The sequence below is a fragment of the Petromyzon marinus genome, chromosome 35, assembly GCF_048934315.1.
Source record: "Petromyzon marinus isolate PM22_M1 ecotype Great Lakes invasive population chromosome 35, UKy_Petmar_22M1.pri1.0, whole genome shotgun sequence".
NCBI lineage: Eukaryota > Metazoa > Chordata > Hyperoartia > Petromyzontiformes > Petromyzontidae > Petromyzon > Petromyzon marinus.
Window position 1 is genome coordinate 987286 of NC_133701.1, and position 21200 is coordinate 1008485.

Sequence of the window (21200 nt, forward strand, 5' to 3'; positions counted from 1 at the left end):
GCACACAATGAAGCATGCGCACACACACGTGACATGACCAATGCAACTTTGTCTGCCGAAAAAATAACTCCACTGATGAGATTCTTCCGGTTCTATTTTCTTGGGGCCTCATGCAAAACCAATCCAGATAACCCCAGGATGAATTGTATTCAGGCCAACCTGAATGCGAGGTCAGCACAGACGTTCTTAACCAGAGGGTCCACATTCCCATCGCACCGATGACGAACTCGCCCAGGGCGAGCGCTAGGAGGGTCCGGCGGTGGGCCCTGCAACCATCGAGTGGATCTTTGGCCCACCCGAGTTCTCCCCGTAGCGGTGAGTGTCACCGCCACTGGTAGTCTGCTCCCCACATTCCAGTTCTACTGGAACCAGGCCAAGCACCACCGTGACCCATGAGCTGCTGGAGTGGACGAGGCTGGGTAGCTTCCTTGCCACGTTTTACAGACAGAGCCACGAGATGCCACAGCAATTCTGAAAATCATGGGATGAAAACGTTACGTTGCTTTTTTATATTTCAGAAAAATCACAAGATACCTAGTTTGATTTTCAGTCGGGTTGGTGATGGAACAATTAAACTGATAGGCAAATTGACTAATTTGACTCCCTAAACAATGATAAATCAGCCACGCATGAATTACAATTTACAAAAATGGGAAACTTTTAGGATTCTTATACAAAAATAGCGATTCCAAATTGGAATAATAGAACTAAACAAAACATCCGTAATAGCTGCACGAATTGGACCCCTGGTCTATGATGGGAGTAGAAAACACAGGCACACATCTGCGTTATAAATATAAAATGAGTGATTCATTAACCGATAAATCCATTCATCCATTGTTGGAAAGCAATATTCATTTTTTTTCAGGGTCAGCTGCTGCGACTCGCAACGTTTTGCTGCATTTACAATCCCTGCTTAAGTGTGCTGTCAATACAAACGGTGATCATATCTCAGAACAGCGCATCTCTTGCCAGCTCTCTTCTCATGGTGGCGTGCAGAGGGGCCCGAAGGCTTCTGTACTGCTTGCTACAAGTATCCGTTGCATGCCACTGCAATTGCTCGGCTGTTGTGCCACAGGGAAAATGTTTGTCTGCAAACGTGGAGGTGCTTCTGCTAGCAGTGACCCGAGCAAGCAATTGCAGGGCTGCACCTTTACATTGTATATGCTGGTTCATTTAATTGTTTAACGTGGTGATTTGATGATGCACACACTCAACAGTATAGTTACAGATACGCTTGGTCGAGGTCACGTGTGGACTTTATCCGTCCCGTCTCCCTGGCAGCTCTTCCAGAAGCACGGGGAGCACTGGGAGTACGCGAACCCCCTCGCCAAGCGCCTGGGGGCCACGGATCAGCCGTGACCTCTCGGGGGTTCGTCCACCAGGAGCGGCGGCCCGACACCGGGCAGCTCAGCGCGTGGGCGAGGAGGCGCGTTCCGTCAAACTTCCCCCGACTCGTCTCTGGCGCTCATTTCCTGTGCGCCCTTTCCCCGCGTTAACGTTAGGCCTGTCACTCGGGTTGACACTTGCGAGGTACACAAAACAAGCAGGACATATCAATGGGAAGGAGATGTCACAGTACCGGAGGAGGGGGGGGGGGGGGAACTCCGTGCGAATGCGTCGTCTTGATGACTGGTGCGTTATTCCACAACTGGCGAAAAACGGCACTTTCTTCGTCCAAGCGAAGACTTGCGTATTTCCCAGGATGGCTACCTCAAAACGAAGACAATCCTGGGATCGAGGTAGCCGTTCTGGGAAAAACCAGGACGGGTGGCAACCCTATTCGTTCCAACGTTGAGGCTCCGAGGCACCGGGCGGGAGTTGTCGCTCGTTCCGAGGGGATCAGGAACCAGGCACCGCCTCTCGCGGCTCCCTCGCTCCAGCCGTGGATGAAAGTGCTGCCGGCGCAGCCTCGTCACGCCGTGTGGAGACCACCGGTGGGTGAGCAGATGCAGCTGCCACCTCAGGGGCGGTTGTGATTTACGAGCCGCTTCTTTCCTCGTTTGGTCGCTCTCCTTGCCCCGCCAAACCTCGTGGGGGAAGTGACCTTTGGCGGAGACGGGGCCGCAAGGGCGTCTCACCCCCCCCCCCCCCCCCACACGGCACCCCCAGCCGGCACACCCAGCCGGCACCCCCAGCCGGCACGCGTGTTTGCCGCGGTCTTTGTTCCCGCGTCCAAGCGCCAGCCCTGCTCACGACACCGGCTGCACGTCCCCACAGCTGGACCCAAGCGTCGGGTCGAGTTCTGTAGTCGCCAACTCAGGTTACTTGTGGCTCCACAACGATCGAGCAATTTCACGTCGGCAAATCTTCACTCGCGTCCAGGAGACATGGAAAAGTCTTGCCGGGTGTGATGCCACCGATTTATGCGTCACAAAATAACCGATAAGTCACGTCGAATTGTGAGACTCCCAAACTGTGCGCTGCAAGGTTTTCTAGGAGATAACAGTACCGCAAGTGGGTTGTGAACCCATCGGTGTGGACCTTTTGAGTGCGAGTCTCTTTAGTATGTGCAATCTCTCCAGTCGCTCCAGATTATTTCCACACGAGACGCTGCTGTAGGGAATTGACCGAGCAAGTCAGATGGCAAAATAAAACAAGTTATTCGCTCCTCATGTGCAGTTGTGCAAGGGGGCCTCGGTCGCCCAGCCCGTGATGAGAATGCAATCTTGCAGCAAAGACTGGGACAAAGTTATTGCACGTAAATAACAGGGTCATTCCCCAGTCACTACACAATGGTTATAGTATCGCACTGACATAGCTTTGAGAATTACTACAATTGTTTACTTGACACGTGTATGAAATGCATTATTTGGTAACGTAATAAGACCCTCGTCTGTATGCAGAAAATGAAATTCGATCATTCCTGCTCTATGTAGTGGGTATAGCAGACTCCTAATGTGAAACGTGTATGCAGTATTAAAATACTTGCAGAACTGACGAGATGATCAAACACGGGCAGAGCGAGCCCGCAAGTAGCTCAGTGGTAGAGCGAGCGGCTCACAATGGGGAGGGGGGTTCCGAGTTCAACTCCTGGCTGGGGGTTGTGGCTCAACCCATCATCCCCTTAGGGTCACGAAAATTAGTCCCCCAGTATGGTGGAAAGCTACATCTTAGACTGGTTATACTGCGCATCGAGGTGTGCGTGGGAGAATCGATGGATTCTGTAATGAGTTGACAAAACCCTGAAGCCACCAGAGGCACTAAAACCACCACAGTGTTTGGAGAAGAATGGATTTTGGCGACCAGGGAAATGAAACGCTGAAATAACGAGTCCCGGGGATCGTTTCGGGCTTGCAAATCGGCACAAAGTGTTGACAATAATGCAAGGAGAGTGGCCCCATGTGTGCGCGCGCAGGATATGGCGAGAGGTGCAGAGGAACCCTCTTAACGCCGCTGCACTCGGGTTGCCACCGCCGAGAAACAAACAAATCCAGGACGCGTCGTGCTGAGAAGCGTCATCTCGCCAGTCCAGAAGAGAGAACCGCATGCAAATGCATTGCCTTGAGGAGTGGTGAAATATTGCACAACTGACAAACTGGGAATTGTATGTCCTTGCAAGACGTCGTAGACGGATGTTTTCAGGACCGTTACTTCAAATAAGTAGAGCCTTCTGGGAAAACTAAGGCAGGCAGCAACTCAACCCAGCACACGAGCAACTTCAATTTCAGGCCCAGGGGCCCAACGCAGTCCACGTTCCCGTGTTGGAGATTCACTACATGTACCGGTACAGGCCATTTGTTCAGTCCACCGCTGGACGAGGGCCTTCTCACACTGTGCAGAGAGAGCTATTTGACCACACTTCACCACTGTGGTGAGTTTGAGTTGGTGCGGGTAACATTGTATTGGGTTTTGCTGCACTGCCCCCTGCTGCCCACGACTATTACTGCGCTTGCGCGGGTATGGTGGTGGTAGGCATCCGTGGAAGGGCCCTACCGGCCACTGTTCTTCATTCATTCACAGAGGGGGGGGGGAGGGGGCATATTCGCCGATAAGACATCGGTGTGCGATGGCCACCGCACATTTGAAACCATTGGGGTTTGACGGCACGATGGAGCGTTTTCACTTTGTTTATTGTCGGGGCCCGCACACGTGTGAGGGACCGCACTGAAGGCCACCGTTGGCCCTCGGGCCTTGCAATGAGGAACACTGCTCCAGGCTCTACCCTGCGTGGCTACCAAGGTCCGGACGATTAAGTCCCATGCAATACAGCTCGCACGCGGGCACTGGGCAAAGCGAGCTGGACGCACAGGGTCACAGCACCTTCCCCTGGTGTTTGGCGATGCACTACGAGCGTTAATGTGTGTAATGTAAAAGCTCAAAATGGTCTTCCGATTAAAGTTGTCAATCATTGTGTATCACCTGCCATGACTTTCCCACGAGCCTGCGATGGATTATTCCAGGGGTTGTTCCACCGCAGGACCGTGGCTTGGCGAAGCCTTCATCCAGCAGTGGCTCGACCAGGGGACGATGGAAACTCGAATTGCCTACACACCTGTGCCACTTGAGCGGTGCAGTGATGACTGTGGCTACAATCGGAGTGAACAAAATGAGGTGCGCGGATGCACGCGAGGGCCTTGATGCGCGAGTTGCGTGGAGCCCAGTAGCCCGATGCCGGGCCGTGTTGACACGAATACTCGCCCGCCCGGAGGACTGTCTGGAGGCGATGCTACATTCAGACGGCGAATGTTTTATGCTGTAACAATGTGTTTGTAATGCGTTATATTAATATTACACGTATTCTCATTAAGCACTTACACTTTACACGCTGTCTATCACTCGTCCCTTAGCCGATCCATTTAATTACTTATTGCGGTGTTCATGGGCACTAACAATTGACAACGATACTGCTTGGAGTAAGACAACTATAGGATGGCATTCTTACGCCATTCGGAGTTAGGGTCAGAAATGTGGTCGGGGTTGCGATTCATCATCACTGCTCCACAAGACGGCAGACAGAGCCCATTCGCAGAAAGTTTGTCAAATGTTGTGAATAGTCAAATATTCCATCACGGTTTTTTCTTCAGGAGTTATATATAATTGCATACCGGTCGCCTGTTTTGGAAAAATGATTTTTTCTTTTCATTAAATTGTGTTACAATGCTTGAGCTGTGTGTTTGTGTGTGGATCAATCTGGTACGGGTAGGTGGTGTGTGGAGCGGGGTTTGGTAACAGCAGCACATTTCACTTCCAACGAGGCCCATGGGACTCGCCAGCAGCCCACAATCGTTTACACGTTTGGGGGATTAATCACAAAGTGGGAACATGATCACTGCAGGAAACAGAGGCTCACGTTACAAAACGCCTCGGCCTTTCAAGGGAACGACCCTGGAAGATACGCCACAAAACTCCTGCCAACATCTCCAAATCCTCTCTCAAAGTCATCAATTCTTAAATTCATTTTATTTTAATTTCTGGTGGCACGGGCAGAGGGGTGCAAGTCTGCTTACTCAGCTGCGTCCAGTGGTTCATTCCCTGCAACTCGGTTACACCATCCAAAACGCTCTCGTCACTTTAAACTTAAAATAAATGAAAAACACGTGTAGCATTAATCATTATCTCCCTTGCGATATGGGTATTGGAGGCGTTTATCCTATAAAGTATCTAAATACGTGCGGCGAATGCAATAGATTCTACAAGTTATACACGCGCGCGCACAAATATATTCATGAAAATATGTTGCAGTACAGCACTTGCTAAATGCCGACAATGGTGTCCAGGGCCCAGTTCGGTGGCGGAGCGTGTCACCTCCACGGCGACTCGGCGGTAGCGCGAGTGGCCAAGGCCTGGTTGGGGGGGGGGGTTACTCGGCTCATCATCCCTCTTTCCGGAGGTCGATAATGAGTACCACTTTGTAGGGGAAGTCAACAGCGGTTGTCTTATGGAGAGACTTGCGTCCCCCCCCCAACCCAATGAAAAATGTGGAATGTTCACCACTGGAAATGTAGTTACCTAATGCAAAAATCAATGTTTAGACATAACCTTAATTGGAACGTGCCTTTCCAAATGAAAGAGCATGCACATAAATGTTGTCCTATTTTATATAAATGTTGTCCTATTTTATATAAATGTTGTCCTATTTTATCCACGCACGGTATTTCTCAAGGATAATCGAAACAGCCAAATGGAGCGCATCTACAATTTGTGTGGCGCGTTCGCCACACTCGTGAGGTAGAGACGAAGGCACTGCCGTGTGGAGGTCGCGTTCATGAGCTGGGTCATGGCTGGGGACAATTTAAGTTGGAGGAATCTCCAGCTACGCCAACTTTTCACACGGAATCCATCGGCTGGCTAATAACTAAGACAAGACGGAAACACCACACTGGGGCTCCCCAAAGCGAAACAGACGACGTTGCCCAACGCTGCGGGTCCTCTGGGGCGACAAAGATGAGACGCAATGGGCCCCGGCAAAGACCTCGGTTGTGTTTGATGGACAAGTCGGAGCTTAAAGCAACGAATGTACCGAAACGCCTCCAAGTGTGTACAACATCGCAGGTCTGCGTTTCGCTACGAGGGCGGCAGGGTGGCTCGGTGCTCGTGTAATGACAGGAAAAGTCAACTGACGGTGTGCGTGGACTGGTGGCCACAGGAGGTACTGCCAGGGGAGTCGGCCTGCAGTGCGAGTGGACTGGTGGCCACAGGAGGTACTGCAAGGGGAGTCGGCCTGCAGTGCGAGTGGACTGGTGGCCACAGGAGGTACTGCCAGGGGAGTCAGCCTGCAGTGCGAGTGGACTGGTGCCCGCAAGAGGTACTGCCAGGGGAGTCGGCCTGCAGTGCGAGTGGACTGGTGGCTACGGGAGGTACTGCCAGGGGAGTCAGCCTGCAGTGCGAGTGGACTGGTGGCCACAGGAGGTACTGCAAGGGGAGTCGGCCTGCAGTGCGAGTGGACTGGTGGCCACGGGAGGTACTGCAAGGGGAGTCGGCCTGCAGTGCGAGTGGACTGGTGGCCACAGGAGGTACTGCCAGGGGAGTCAGCCTGCAGTGCGAGTGGACTGGTGGCTACGGGGATGATCGAGAATCGGAGGGTGGCCAGGTGACGGAAGAGGAGTCAGCTGGTCGAGCGAGCGTCTAGAACCAGCCAGAAGGTTCGGGGATGGGGGCGTGGCCACGGACCGTATATTTGAAGGGAGATAGCGGGGTGTGCTGTGTGTGTGTGTAGCGGGGTGTGCTGTGTGTGTAGCGGGGTGTGTGTGTAGCGGAGTGTGTGAGACGGTGTGTGTTGCGTAACGCTGTGTGGAAGCTACCTGGTCTGTCGCTCCGCACTAAGCTTCAGGTCTTCTCGGCCACGGTGATTCCCTCCCTTCACTACGCTTGCGAAACGTGGACCCCCCTAATGGAACATCTTCGCCGGTTAGAAACATTTAGGCTGGCCTGCCTACGATCCATCCTGGGTTTAACCAGACTGGATTGTGTGAGGAGCTCACAAATCCTTGAAAGATCTGGGCAAGGTCCCATCGGTGAGCTCCTCCGGCGGGGAAGGCTGCGATGGCTGGGTCATGTAGCCCGCATGCCCAGCCACCGCATGCCGAAACAGATTTTGTTCGGCCGGATTGAGGGGGCTAAACGGGCGCGGCACGGGCTAGAGAAGAGATGGAGTGATGTGGTACAGGAGGACGTGGAGCTGAGTGGACTTGCCGATGACTGGTACCAGCGGTGTCAAGATCGGCCTCTGTGGAGGAGGCTTGTGAAGGATGCTACTGGGCAGTTGGAGGTAGTCGCCCTCCAACAACAACGGAGGGCGGAGGAGCGACGCTCACAACGAGCGGAGCGCCGGGTGGCTAAAGCACAGCAGGTTGGCACAGTAGGGGGCACAGGTGGTGCATCAGCCAGTCATCTCAGTCAGTCGACCCGTGGCACCAGGGTCTGCCCCGTGACCTCCTGCCAGCGGGCGTTCGACACTTCACGTGGCCTCAGGGTGCACATAGCCTGGCACAAGCGTCGTGGTGACGTCACCGCCACTTAGTGGCGAATGGCGGTTGTTGTTGTTTGTGTCGTGGGGAGCGGTGGTGTAGCGGTTAGCGCGCTGCGCTATGAACCTGGCGACCCGGGTTCGTTTCCCGCTCACGGCCAACACCAGTGACGATTATCTGAACCGCTCCCGGGCCTCCCCTAGGTCGACTCAGCCTCAAATGAGTACCTGGTGCGGTGTGTAAACATCGCCACTGGGGAGACAAAGGCGATCGGGCGTGGTGCTGGCCACCCACCCCCTCGTGTCTTATCTTTGTGTGTAGCGGGGTGTGTGTGTGTGTGTATATAGTGTGTATAGCGGGGTGTGTGTGTATAGCGGGGTGTGTGTGTAAAGCGGGGTGTGTGTATAGCGGGGTGTGCGTTCTCCCATTGCCCAGGCATGAGGCTCTTCCCTTTTCTCCCCAAGGAGCAATGCCGATCCAAGCATCCCAACGCCAATTGTTTTTTGCCAGTTGCTCAAATTGGGAGGACAACAGCGACAACATCGCAAGGATCCGTCCGAAATCAAATATAGTTTACAGTCTTAAGCGCCGCAAAGAACGCTCGACATAACTGCGTGGATGACGACGCAACAGCGTGGATGACGACGCAACAGCGTTAATGACACAACAGCGTGGATGACGCCTGCAGGTGAATGACACAACAGCGTGGATGACGCCTGCAGGTGGACAAGCGACGTTGACCGTCGCTTGTCCACCGGAACAGCGCCCCGGGCGATGCTCGCGGTCGTCCCCAGGGCCCGCCGAGGCGTCTCGTGCGGCGCCGGCGGCGGCAATGCCACAGCCGTCGACCTCCAAGCCCACCACGGAGCCACTCCAAGCTACATCGATGGTCTCTGCACCGGTCTTCGGAAGCTGCCATGGCCTCGCGGCGAGCGCACTGCGCTTAGCAATGCGGGGAAGGGGGGGGGCGACGGGTTCGATCTCTCGGCGCGGCATGTGCAACAGTGGGGCACGTGGGTGTTTAAATCCCCTTCGTCCACCCGGCGGCACGAATGGGTGAGGGCCACGGCGAGTCGTGGTCGGGCGGTGCTCGATGTGGGGGAGTTGCTTGGGGGCGTGACGGAGAAAAGCGGAGTCGGCGTTGTGGGCAGCAGAGGGCAGTACAGCAAACCCATTGTCTTGCACCATCGCCAACCCGCACCGACCAGCGTGGTGAAGTATGGTCGGATGCCCCTCACGGCCAGCAAGGTGTGGGGAGGCCCTCGTCCAGCAGTGGACTGACAAGCCAGGCCATGCATGTGCATAGCATGTAAAACTAAACTATATCTATTTTTATTTGACCAGGTAAGGCTCACCGAGAAAAATCGCTTTTTTTCTCTTTTTCAGAAGCGACCCAGCCACAAATGACAGCAGCCAAACACTGAACGCGGCGCCCTGGGCAGTCGACTCCGTGCGTGGAGCGGTGGTGGCGCCGTTTGGAAGCCGACCGGCAGACGGCCACCCTGGCCAACAACTACAGCGGAGGCGCCAGATCTGGGAAGCTCAGTAGGGATGAGCCTGGATAGTGCTTGGATGAGTGATGACCAAGCACAACGGACGTCTGCGTAGGCTGCGTGGAAGGCAGTAGATAGTACAGCGACATTGTTGCGCTTAACTGTAATTATATATGCCAGTTAGAACTAAAAAGGTCAGACAGGGAGAAATATTGACCATTCCATCGTATGTCGAACTTCTTTCGCACCGTACGTAGCCAATCGTGCGAGCCGAAGGTGCGGGGGAAGGACAACAAACGAACACACACAAAGCGGTTCACTCACTTGGAAGGAGGGAGCCAAGTTGGTCTCACGTGTCCCACGCCAGACCCCCACACTGTTCGAGACGCTACCTTCATTGGGCAGAACTTGCGTGTTACATCACCCTCGACAACATTTCCCAGAGTTACTGAAGTGCCTTGCAGACTCCCAAAACTCCAGTCCTCGCAACCCACCACCACACCACGTCTTTCCGCGTCCACCAATGTTCTCATCCCCATTCAAATGAACTCGTTCAACGCTGCACGCGCCCCATATTTGTTAAACAAGTCCCACGTGACGGTCGTTAGCATTGAATGCTAAATTCGCCTAGTTATTTCAATGCTAAATTCTCCTGTTTGATTTGTACTAAGTGCCTCGGTGAATGTGTATGCTCTGACTTTAACGTAGCTATTTCTGTGACCAGTTACAAGCTAATCACTCAACTATTTCGATGCTAAATTCTATTCTAATTCCTTTGTCAAGGGGTGCCTCTGCGGATGTGTATGCTTTAACTTTTAACATAGCTATTTCTGTGACCAGTCACAAGCTAATCACTCAGCCATTTCAATGCTAAATTATATGCTAATTCCTTTGTCAAGGCGCTTTGTTTCCTCTCACAAAGCTTAAAGGTCGTGATCTGAACGTGGCTCTTTCACTCCAGCGCTGTCCTACCAGACAGTCTCGTCCCTTCACCTGATGAAGGCCGCTTGTGTTGTGGCCGAAACGTCGTGAGAATATTATTGTGTTATTTTATTTTATCAATGTATTATTTTATTCTCATTCTACGTGACTTTACCGAAAGAACCAAAGAAGAGCTCTCAGTGTGTGTGTTCACGTGTTGGTGCGTTCCGCGTGGCGCAGACAGCGTTAATTGCTGAGCGCGTCACCTGCTGAACAGTCATGGGGCACGTGGAACGAGTTAATTTGATTGTGAAGGAGTAAATTGAACGCGGAAAGACTGAGCACGGTGGTGGTGGATCGCGCCGACTGGAGTATAGGAAGCCGCTCTCGGCGTTGCGCCAAACACTTTCCCAAAACCCCCTTCTCCTGCACGCGCACGAGAGTCTGTGGGCATCCCTTACCACCAACACAACCCTCACGAAAATCTTGAGGCCCAGCGAGACCTTTGTCGGTAATTTAATAGATTGGCACCAAACCGCGCTGATGAATGTGGTGGCTCTGCTTTCTGTGGCACGAGACCGCCAGCGACATTTCCTGCAGAACAGGAATGTTGCTCCCTTCACGAACAGGGCCAGCTCCCTACTCAATGGGCATCGTTCGCTATCCCGGAGCTGTGATGGAAATTCGACATTCATCTGGCAGTTGCAAGTCTATCCAAGAGACGTGTCAACCGTTGACTTTCCACAAAGCAGTGTTTATTTAAATGATTCAGAAAACAATGATAGCGATGAACCCCGACTGGAATTTTAACTCGCACATTTACTTAAGGCGAAATCAAATGCGGTCTTAAAACAACAGCGGTAATTCTGGATTCAAAGCCACGATCATCATGTCCGTGGCAGTGAGGGCAAATAACTTTTCGTCACATCTTGGCCACACACAGATGGACCTCGTCACGCGTCGTGCATTTCAGTCACTCGGCAAGTAAAAAAAATCATCCTTTGTGTTCATTTGCAACAAACTTTATTTTAAAACAGTTCAGAAACACTCACTTTTAGAGTATACAATCAACATGTTCAAAACGAATGGTTTGATTTTACTTATTTGTGTGTCCGCGGTGTATTCAATACAAGGTGCTAAGAGAAGTTAGCCCTTAGAAACCCCAAAAGCAATAAAATTAAAGTCTCTCTCGGAAACGTGACGGGGAAGTCAAGGAAATAATCGTTGCAAGCGTCAACATCAAAAGGGGCAACTTTGGCAGAGATGGGAGCAGAGAAGGCACTGAGGTAGTCGGATTCCAACTGGGGGCAGAAGCGGAGGCGAGGAGGACGACGGGGGGAGTCGTCACAGCCGACCAACTCCTCACGTCTACTGTACATTGACGACGCGAACAGACGAGCCGAGGGCGACATCATAACAACCTTACAATGTAACAGCATTTACAGTATTGAACTATGTTTACACTTTAAAAAAAAAATCTGCACTCTGAATACTTTCATAAAGCACACCCCAATTGCTCGCCCCATTGGTGATTAAGTCAGTGGAGAAGCAAGCCGGGGTTGTGGTTTTTACCATTCCAGGTGCCCCAGTTGGGACTCGTGACACAGGGCGGTAGAACGCCTCGATGGCACGGGGCAAATTCTACACATTCACTCTTAATGTTGACTTAAAGCTTTCGTGACTGCAGGCATTCATAGTCTTGGGTCTTTCGAATACAACACAAGCGATGACGATCGCGATGACGATCGCTTGTGTTGTGATCGAAACGTCGTAGTTTTTTGTTATTTTCTTTGAACCATCTACGTGACTTTACCGAAAGACCCAAGAATATGCATACACTGTAATTTAAATATAATGGGATTTATTCAAATCAACATCGCCACTTGTGTTGCACAACGGAGTGGCGATATTTTGCATTGATGCAGACTGAAGAGGATGAATTAAGTGTGAACGCAATTACAAAAAGCTGGGTCATTATTCTCCCCATAATCCACGTATGGATTATAAATTAATACAAAACAAATTGCTGAACAAAGTGCTCGCACGTATTCCCATCAATCTTTGTTTTCCCAATGAAATGTTTCAGCGACTGAGGAGACCATGCCCTCTTCTTTCCCACAGGGAACAACTTTCTTATACAAAAGTCGAAATGGCGTTCCTCAAAAACGTAGAAAAACCATTCCCACCAATGATGAGCAAATCTCCAAAACTGACAACTCCACTGTTTAGATTAACAAATCTCAAAAATATATATACGTTCACGGAAAATTGTTTCCCAAAAAGATCCATTCCGTTTAAAGCATTCGTAATAAGCTATCAGAGAAATAATCATCAATTATCGGTTGTGAACTTAATTTGGTTTGGCAAATGCGATGGTGCATTGAGAACACTGCTGTTTTTTTTATCACGTACGAAATATATACAATTATTTACCAACGTAATTTGTACAAAAAAATAAGAAAAGTCTAACAAAACTGACAATAACCTCTATCTCCAAAGTGGACAACCCGAATATTTGTCACAATATAGCCCTAGAGTAATAGCTGTGTATGTACAGTGACGTCAAATTACGGCCGTAAGTTTATAAAGTGCAACGCTGCGCGTCCTCGTAATGGGCGCTCGTACATCTGATGGTGGAGTTGAAAAGATTGGAAATTTGCTCTTCAATTGTTTTTGAAAGGTTCCCTCGAGTTAAATAAAAACGTGTGTTAAAGCGAATGTGAATTAAAGCCTTCTTATTTACGACATGCAACGTTGAACGGACACCGTTGTTCAGTTTTCACCTGCACTGCGTCTAAACTCCATGAACAAAAAAACACCAAAAGTCAAATCCATCAATCGCGCCTCCGACATCGTTGAACGCAAACGGTAATTTGCGTCTCACGTTTATTGCTCGCGACTTTATTTTTTAAACAAATAAAGAAATAACAGCTATGCTGAATGTATTCGTTCAGCATTTTGTCTTTAGATCGTTTTCTCTTCTTGTTTAGTTTCACGCTATAATCTTGATTGTTCAGGCAAAGATCGAGCAAGAGAAGAGCACGGGGTTCCGGCTCTCGAGTGAATCGCGGCTCCCTTTAAAGACGGCGTCTCAGGGCAGGGGACCCCGCGGTGTCTCAGGCCAGGGGACCCCGCGGTGTCTCAGGGCAGGGGACCCCGCGGTGTCTCAGGGCAGGGGACCCCGCGGTGTCTCAGGGCAGGGGACCCCGCGGTGTCTCAGGCCAGGGGACCCCGCGGTGTCTCAGGGCAGGGGACCCCACGGTGTCTCAGGGCAGGGGACCCCGCGGTGTCTCAGGCCAGGGGACCCCGCGGTGTCTCAGGGCAGGCCACCGGGAGCTGTACCTCGTGCCGCGCTCTCCGTTGCCCACAAGCACGGCCCCACAGGGTAAGTCGAGTTCCGTTTACAGACGAGGATTCAAAAGACCGATGCGGGGTGGGGGGGGGTACGGGGTGAAAAACAAACAAAACCCCATCGTGATCACGGCAGCGCACGGGCACGGCGCGGTGCGTGGCTGTTTGTCGCTTTTTCGAATGGCTCAGTGTGCTGCGAGGAGTGATGTGGGTTGTGTGCCCACCGTGGTCTGGAGGAACACGGAGAAGTTCCAATAGTGGTTAGCCGAACAACAATAACGACGACGACGTGTGATTCCAGTGTCTCCAACTGCATAGTAGCACACGCTTTATAAATTATCCAACGTTCAACATAAACAAGTCGAAAGCTTAAGCTTAAAACATTAGCTTCGTTAAAAAGGTAACAATTGTCTTAATAGGCAAAACAGTAGTATTTTCCCTTACGATGAAATAAAATGAAAATAACCAGTTGAAAATGATAAAAGCAAGTTAGCAAATATTTAAACGGTATTAACACCAATGTTGCGAAATCATTGTTAAAGTCCCTGAAATTTATTTTTAAGTTGAATACATTTACATTTTCTAATAAAATGCAATGGGTGTAAGATGAAACCTAATACATGCTGGTAAATATACTTGTCAGATCTTACTGAAATATTTCTGACAAAGATATGTTCGTTTAACACGTAGGTTTTCACAACCAATGTCCAAAATAGAGTTGTTGTTTTGGGGTTAGCTCGTGTAAATATATAAATGTGTCGTTAAACCCACCACCACACGACAATCAGTGAGGTTTATCACGTAAACACCGGTTAGTGCTGTACTAATAACGAATTGGCACGTTCTGTTTACGTGACAAACCTTACTAATTGACCGTGTCGGGTGGTGGCGGGCTTAACGACACTTTTATATATTTATGCGATCTAACCCAAAAAACCTCTATTGTGGAAAGATATGTTCATTGACTATGAGCTCGCTTCAATTAGCGCACGGACAAAACTCTGCCATGTAAATGAGAAGCTGAATATGTACATTAATCTTTGGTACACAGGTGTGAATTTCCAATATCTGAAATGACCATTTCTTGTAAAGGTTAAACAGAATTTACGTAAAACGTCTGAAATGGTCATGCCTAACATTAAACAAATCCACCATTATACAAATTATTCATTGAAATGAGAATGTTTGTTATAGCTGTTTGTTAATAGTGAAGTTACGTCAACCAGCATCCAAACATGTCCTTTCAGAAACTAGGGGTACAACATTGGTGGGTTTACACCTCAAAATACATGTGCGTTAAATTATAACGATTTTTAAGTGCAGAAAAGTTAACCAACAACAATAACATGAAATAAAAAAACGTTGAAATCCTTAAAAAAAATACATCTTAATGCTATACCCATGTTGGGATAGTGGGGGCCAAATAGATTGTGCAAGACACGGTAGCAAACTGCGAGGTTTAAGTGCTCGTCTCTCTCTCACTGCTCTCCTCCCTTGTCACACTGCTGACCAACAGGAGCCCGCGTTGGCAACCGAGGCCCGCTGGTTATCACCCTCGCCAGACAGTCGAAGTGTACGGGGCCTACGGGGCCTACGGGGCCTACGGACCGACTCCGTGCGGTGCCCGGCGACGCCTGCGGGAGATTACTCGAGCGCACGATGGACATCGACGAGTCCGTGGCATCGTTAAACAACGTGGGTCATCGTAGGCTGGTGTCTTCATCGAAATCCCAAGATTAATCACAGTGTCACTTCTCATCTATTGCTAATCAGGTTCCCCCTGGCTACAGATAACCTCGCTGGGTTTTCCTCTTGTTAAGTTGAGGACATTGGTTTTCGCGGTTGTGCTGTGTAGCTCTCAGACGCGAAACTCATCACGCCCAACAACACGCGGCACAGCGATAACACACGTCAGAGAGACTCAGGACAGTGAACATATCAGACGCGAGTAGTGGTGCTTTTGCAGAGTAGAGAGTTAACGCTTTTTTTACTTTGTAAATCTGGCAGCTGCACTTAACACCCACAGATGTTTGTTGTAAACCGGTGCAAAACCTCTGCTTTGCTGTCAGGAGGAAATGGTAAGACCTTAACCTGGGGTAGTATGGGGCACGGAGATTAATTAGCGAACCAGACCCTGAGAAGGTAATGGAGTCACGGACCCAGACCATGATGGAGAGGGGCCCTCGGCATACACCGGCACCCACAGCCACGCAACAACATCGTTCATCAAAAAGTAATGCAGACTTATGTCCTCGATCGAACTCCATAAGGAAACTGACGCATCTGCTACAACATTAGGCTGAAAGGCTTAGGCTTGTATTCCATTCCTAGAAAATATCACAAAGAGCAGAGGGGCCTTCTCAAACTTTTAGCGTGACACACCATCCTGCAACCTCGCTGGGCGTCGGATCTTTATCGATGCATCACGCACTTCTAAAGCGCGGGCACATCGGGTCAGGGCCACCCTGCAACGAGCACAGACGCAGGACGGCATCGGCAGCGGCAGGTTCGGAGCGTGCGGCAGGGCGGTCACCGCGCCAGCGCCCGCGAGCGCTGGCGAGAGGCGACGCGCCCCACAGCAGGAGCGCACGCCAAGCGCCATCACCGCGGCTCGAGCGAGCGAGCGCAGCAGCAATGCAGGGCTGGCAATGGAGGAGGGAATCGTGCGCGTTCAACCCAGGGGAGCGTCGCTGCAGCGTTCAAGGTCAGCTGGGCGCAACGTGGCAGTGTTGATTGAAAATGACGCGAATTGACTCGATGAACAATTTCAATAATTCAAAATGAAAAGTTACAAGAACTCGGCAAGAAAAAAATTATGAATCTTACAATGAAACTGAGCTTTGTGCATGCTTAGTTTGGCGCTATGAACTGATTTTGTTTACATCAAAGATATTAACTAAAATGAAACAAATAGAAACCGATTTCAAAAATATAACAACTAATTTGAAATATAATTAAGTTAGCATCGTGATCATTGACATGGATTCCTTTTGAAACGAATCTCAAGGGCGAGAGATATCGCCGGGGGAAGCCGATATCAGCTCAACTACTCCAGGTGCTCCTCTGTTACAAGGGTAACAAGGAATAATTATCATGAATGCTCGTGCCACTGCTGAAGGCAAAGTTTGGCGCATTATTAAAAACCACTGCATCTAATTCAATGTCCTTCAGCTACCAGTTTACCACCTCTATCCCTGATTGCATTCAGAAACCAAATGCCTCTGTATTCAGCTTGGTGGTATCCTCTGCTGGGCGAGACGTTTTGCAGATAAGTACTTGAGGCAGTTGTAACAACGGCAGACATCACGACGATGGCGATGGAATCAACGGATTGAGTTTCATTTTAAAAGTGGGCCGCATAGCAACGTTCCACATTTACATGTCCAGTCAACTGATCTAGTCACCGGAGAGCCTTTTCAAAAGTGTGCTCAAACTAAATATAAGGTTGTTGTTGTTGTTGGTGAAATGCTAAAATATTTGGGCGGCTTGCCACGGAGCAGCCGTTCTGTGTTTGTGGGGCCCTTTTTGCCGGTTTGCTGTTTCTCATCCACGGCGAGAGCTTCCGGAAGGGCGCTGCGCCGCTCTGCTTGTTTAGCATCGCCGTGTGGGCGGGCGGGCGGGCGAGCGGGCGGCTGGGCAGCTGCCCGGAAACTCCTCCGCACAATAACTTCCAATGAATCCCCAACAACACAAAAAACATCAACATATAATAAAGGGTGCGTGCGGAGGAGGCGGCGCACAGCGCAGGCACGGAGTATCTACGACGCTCAGTACAGAATATGCTGTACCCTAAACAACAAAAACCCCAATTAAAGTGTACCCACTATTCAAGTAATGAAAACCCAAAGAATAAATTACATTTACATCCCTTTTTTTGTTTTAAAACAACCTGGTTAGTCTAAGAGAAAGAAAACGGATTTGTGACAGGAAGGAGCCAAGGAGCAAAGTGTCAGAAGAGTTGCAGAAGATCGACCAAGGGACCGTCCCTGACTGCAGAATGAGCCACAAACACCGCAAGATCCCCCGATTTGTCAAACAGTAGTTATTACCTCTTCGCAAGTTCTAGACTCCAAATAGCTACGGACGTGCATATCCTGAACCGAGCAAATAATAACTAAAATACTTTCGTAAAAAAACCCCATCAGTTTAAATTAAAATGTTAACAGCTGCCAAGGGGTCTTTATTTTCTATTTACAGTCACAGGAAAGACTTAAAAGGAGTCTCAAATAAAAAAAAAACTGAACGTGGCAACTGCCAGTTGTGGACCGTCAGTACTGTTCTCGCTCCGCCGGGGCGGCCACGTTGCCAGCGCACGCAGGGCTGTGGCAGCAGACGTCTGGGACCAGGCGAGCCCAATCGCCCGGAGGGGAACAAACAATCCGGACAGAGCACCAACCCAACCGGCCCGCTCGCCGCAGCTTCCCAACACCGCCCCCAACCCGACCGTACGGGCGCTGGCGACAGCACGTGCATAGAGACAAGACGAGACGTCGCTGCCTATGGAGAGAGACTGACACTGCCGAAATAAAGTAACCAACGTGAGCATTGCTTAAATACCACCCCACGCCACCTCGTCGTGGAAGATCTTTTCATTGGACGGCACCGTGATCTACAGACGGTGGCCCACCGCATGCAGGCGACCGTGCAGCAGCGAAGGCGAGCAGTGCACCCTGCTCGCGGTGCCGAGAGGCCACCGCCGCCAGCTCTGCACAATTACGCTCCGGCCAAGATCAAGAGGCCCGAGGAACCCGCGCCGTGGGCGAGCGTGCACCGCGTAGGATGCGACCGACCGCTCGCCGGTTGACCGCAGTGCTGTTTGGCCGTCGAGCTGGCGGCTCGTTGGCGATCTCTCCAACTTGCCAAGTGGCTTTGCTGCTTGGTGGCTGACAGGCTGGTGAGATGATACGACAGCTGCTTGCTTGGCGTGCTCTTTGGTTCTCTGGTTGTCTCCCTTGCTCTACCGACTGCTTGACGAGTCAGTCCACGGGGTTATTTGATAGTCACCCGCCTAGTTATTGCGTGCGCTGCATGCCAAGCCGGCTCATTGTACCACTGAGAAACTTCACAACTGCGTAGCTAAACCGCCAGATAACTGAACCACAGGGCGCCTCATCAACTGGTGAGCTGTACCAGTGGGTGGCTGTACCAGTGGGTGGCTGCACAAGCGGGTAGCTGTCCCACCGAGTGGCTGTACCGTGGAGTGATCGTAGCTCTGTGTGGCCGTGCCACTGAATCCGCATGCCACCTGCTGTTGCGGCCGGCTGTTGGCCGCCCCCCCAGCCCCTCTTCCCGCCCCGCTACCAGGCGCGGAACACGGGGTGCTTGAGGAGGTCGCGCGCCACCGGCCGGTCGGAGGGCTGCAGCTCCAGGCAGCGCAGCGCCACGTCCCGCAGGCCCGGGCACAGCGTGGGCGGCACGGTCGGGGCCGTCGTGGTGCTCGCAATCTGCGGCAGCGAAAACGATCCTTGAGCTCGCGGCATGCTGGCATCAAATAGCGCGCCGGAAAATCCCCACGAAAACACGACGGGCAGAACTGCACGAGAATTCAGAGCGGTTTCCTGCGTTGAGACAGTGCTCATCTCCTCCCATTTACAGCCCCGAGTCAGTGGTGGAAATTCAACATTCCTATGGCAGGGGCGAGTTCATCCATAGGAAGATTATTGTTGACTTCCGCAGAAAGTGGTACTCGTTTTATCGATCCCAGAGGGATGATAGGCGGAGTCAACCCCCAATCAGGATTTGAACTCGCAAGCCTTTGATAGCGGTTTTCTCTATCGCTGAGCCGTCTGGCACAGGAAGTGATGAGTAGTAACCACAGTGTATTGTTCACGTCACCACACACACACTCAAGATAAAAAGCCATGTAGCCTACAAAGGCTGGTTGGGCAAGTGTTTTTCGTGAGCACCTATTAAGGCGGGACGGCACTCAATGTGAGTGGTGGTGGTGGTGGTGGTGGTGTGACCTGAACCACGCCCGGGTGCCTTTGTCTCCGCAGTGCTGATGTTCCCATACTTTGCCAGCTACTCTTTAAAGGCTAAATCGACCAAGGGAAGGCCCAAGATCGGTTTGAATAATAATCAGCGAAAATGGTAGCCGTGGCTGTGGCCGGAAATTAAACTCGGGCTGCCGGGTTCGTTGCGTGTGTCGCTCATCACTAAACCGCCAAAATATAGTCCCCGGGCACCCCTCCCCTCCCCTCGGTTAATCTGGGCTTCTAAAGGAAGGAGAACGCAAACAGTGCAAGTGTTTACACGGCCCATAGAGGCCGCGACCTCGCTTCTGTGGAAGGACTGGGCGTACTCCGTTTGCAGAGGTGCGCCTCCACCCCTCACCTTAAAGATGAGGGCGAGGTGGTTGGAGTGTTTTTCTGCATTCCACGGCGGCTTGGCGCACGACATCTCGATTATGACGCACCCGACGCTCCAGATGTCGCAGCTCCGTCCGTACTGCAGGCCTCGGAGCACCTGCACAACGGGCCGAGAAAAGCACGGCGCACTCGATGAAAATGTCGGGCCACACTTTGCCGATTCTAAACTACTACTGAACTATTTTTTTTATTTTACCAGGTAAGGTCCACTGAGCTATATAGCTCTTTTTCAGAAGCGACCTGGCCACAAATGATAGCTCAACAAAGAGACCTATCACGTGGAAATTTATAGCAGCCAAATACTCTAAATGCACGTTTCTAAATGTGGGGGAAAAAACCGGGGAGAAGAAGCAAACTCGAAATATACAGCAGGTATCAGGGAGAGAATCGAACCCACGACCTCCTGCATACCAGGCGAGGTAGTTCACATCTCGCCACCGTAGCGCCCCTACAAAGCCAACCTCGTGGACGGTGTCTCGTCTGGCACGGGGCGGGAGCCCGACACGTGCGCAGTCTCTCCATCGGCGCACGATTGCAAACGCGAGCAATGCACGGTCATGGCTAACTGAGTGGTGGCAAGCCCAATAGATTTGTGCCCGTTGCTCTCGGGGGTTTGGTGGCCGACAAACACCGCACCGCAGTGAATCGCCGCGTTCGGACATCGCCCGGCCGAGCGGAAGCTAAGGAGACGGTCCCACCCTGCCCGGTGGGCCAAGGAGCGCACGGCCGACCGCTGCTCGCCCGTCGCGACCACCCAACGGCAGTGGCGGCGGCGGAACCGGAGGAACTGATGAGATCATCGCCAGTGCCATCAAGTGGCTAAGGAACCCAGACGTCGGCCAGAACATTCGTCGCAGCTCCAAAAAATAAGTTGCTTTATCTGTGCGACGCAGGGTACGAAAGAATAATGGCTGTCGTTTAAATTGTGTGAATATACAGCACTGTAACGATCATTATCACGATGACTCGTTTGTATCCACGCTCAGTTGGCGAATGCAGGTATCACAGTCTCTAATGTGTCACGGTGCGCACCACTGCATGGGGCACTCCATAGCTGAAGTGTTAATGGGCACACACACGAACACATATCTCGACAAATATCACCACCTACCCCTGCCGATTCAGGCCCAGAGTCAGAGTTAAACAAGCCGAGTACA

The 21200-nt window shown here is 51.3% G+C and overlaps 2 protein-coding genes across 2 annotated transcripts in view; one reads left to right on the forward strand and one right to left on the reverse strand.

Annotated features, from left to right (window-relative positions):
* The window catches only part of LOC116948800 (oxysterol-binding protein-related protein 9-like), a 51787-nt gene extending 46679 nt beyond the window's left edge, over positions 1-5108 (forward strand). The window contains exon 15 of the mRNA XM_032965902.2: positions 1285-5108. Coding sequence (XP_032821793.2) covers positions 1285-1362 — 78 coding nt within the window. The 3' untranslated portion in view covers positions 1363-5108. The remainder of the gene's footprint in view (positions 1-1284) is intronic.
* Positions 5109-11057: 5949 nt separating this feature from the next.
* Positions 11058-21200, reverse strand: part of LOC116948801 (mitogen-activated protein kinase kinase kinase 1-like) — a 102597-nt gene continuing 92454 nt past the window's right edge. Inside the window, exons 20-21 of the mRNA XM_076071785.1 lie at positions 20009-20140; positions 11058-19119 (exon numbers count right to left, since the gene is read on the reverse strand). Coding sequence (XP_075927900.1) covers positions 18973-19119; positions 20009-20140 — 279 coding nt within the window. The 3' untranslated portion in view covers positions 11058-18972. The remainder of the gene's footprint in view (positions 19120-20008; positions 20141-21200) is intronic.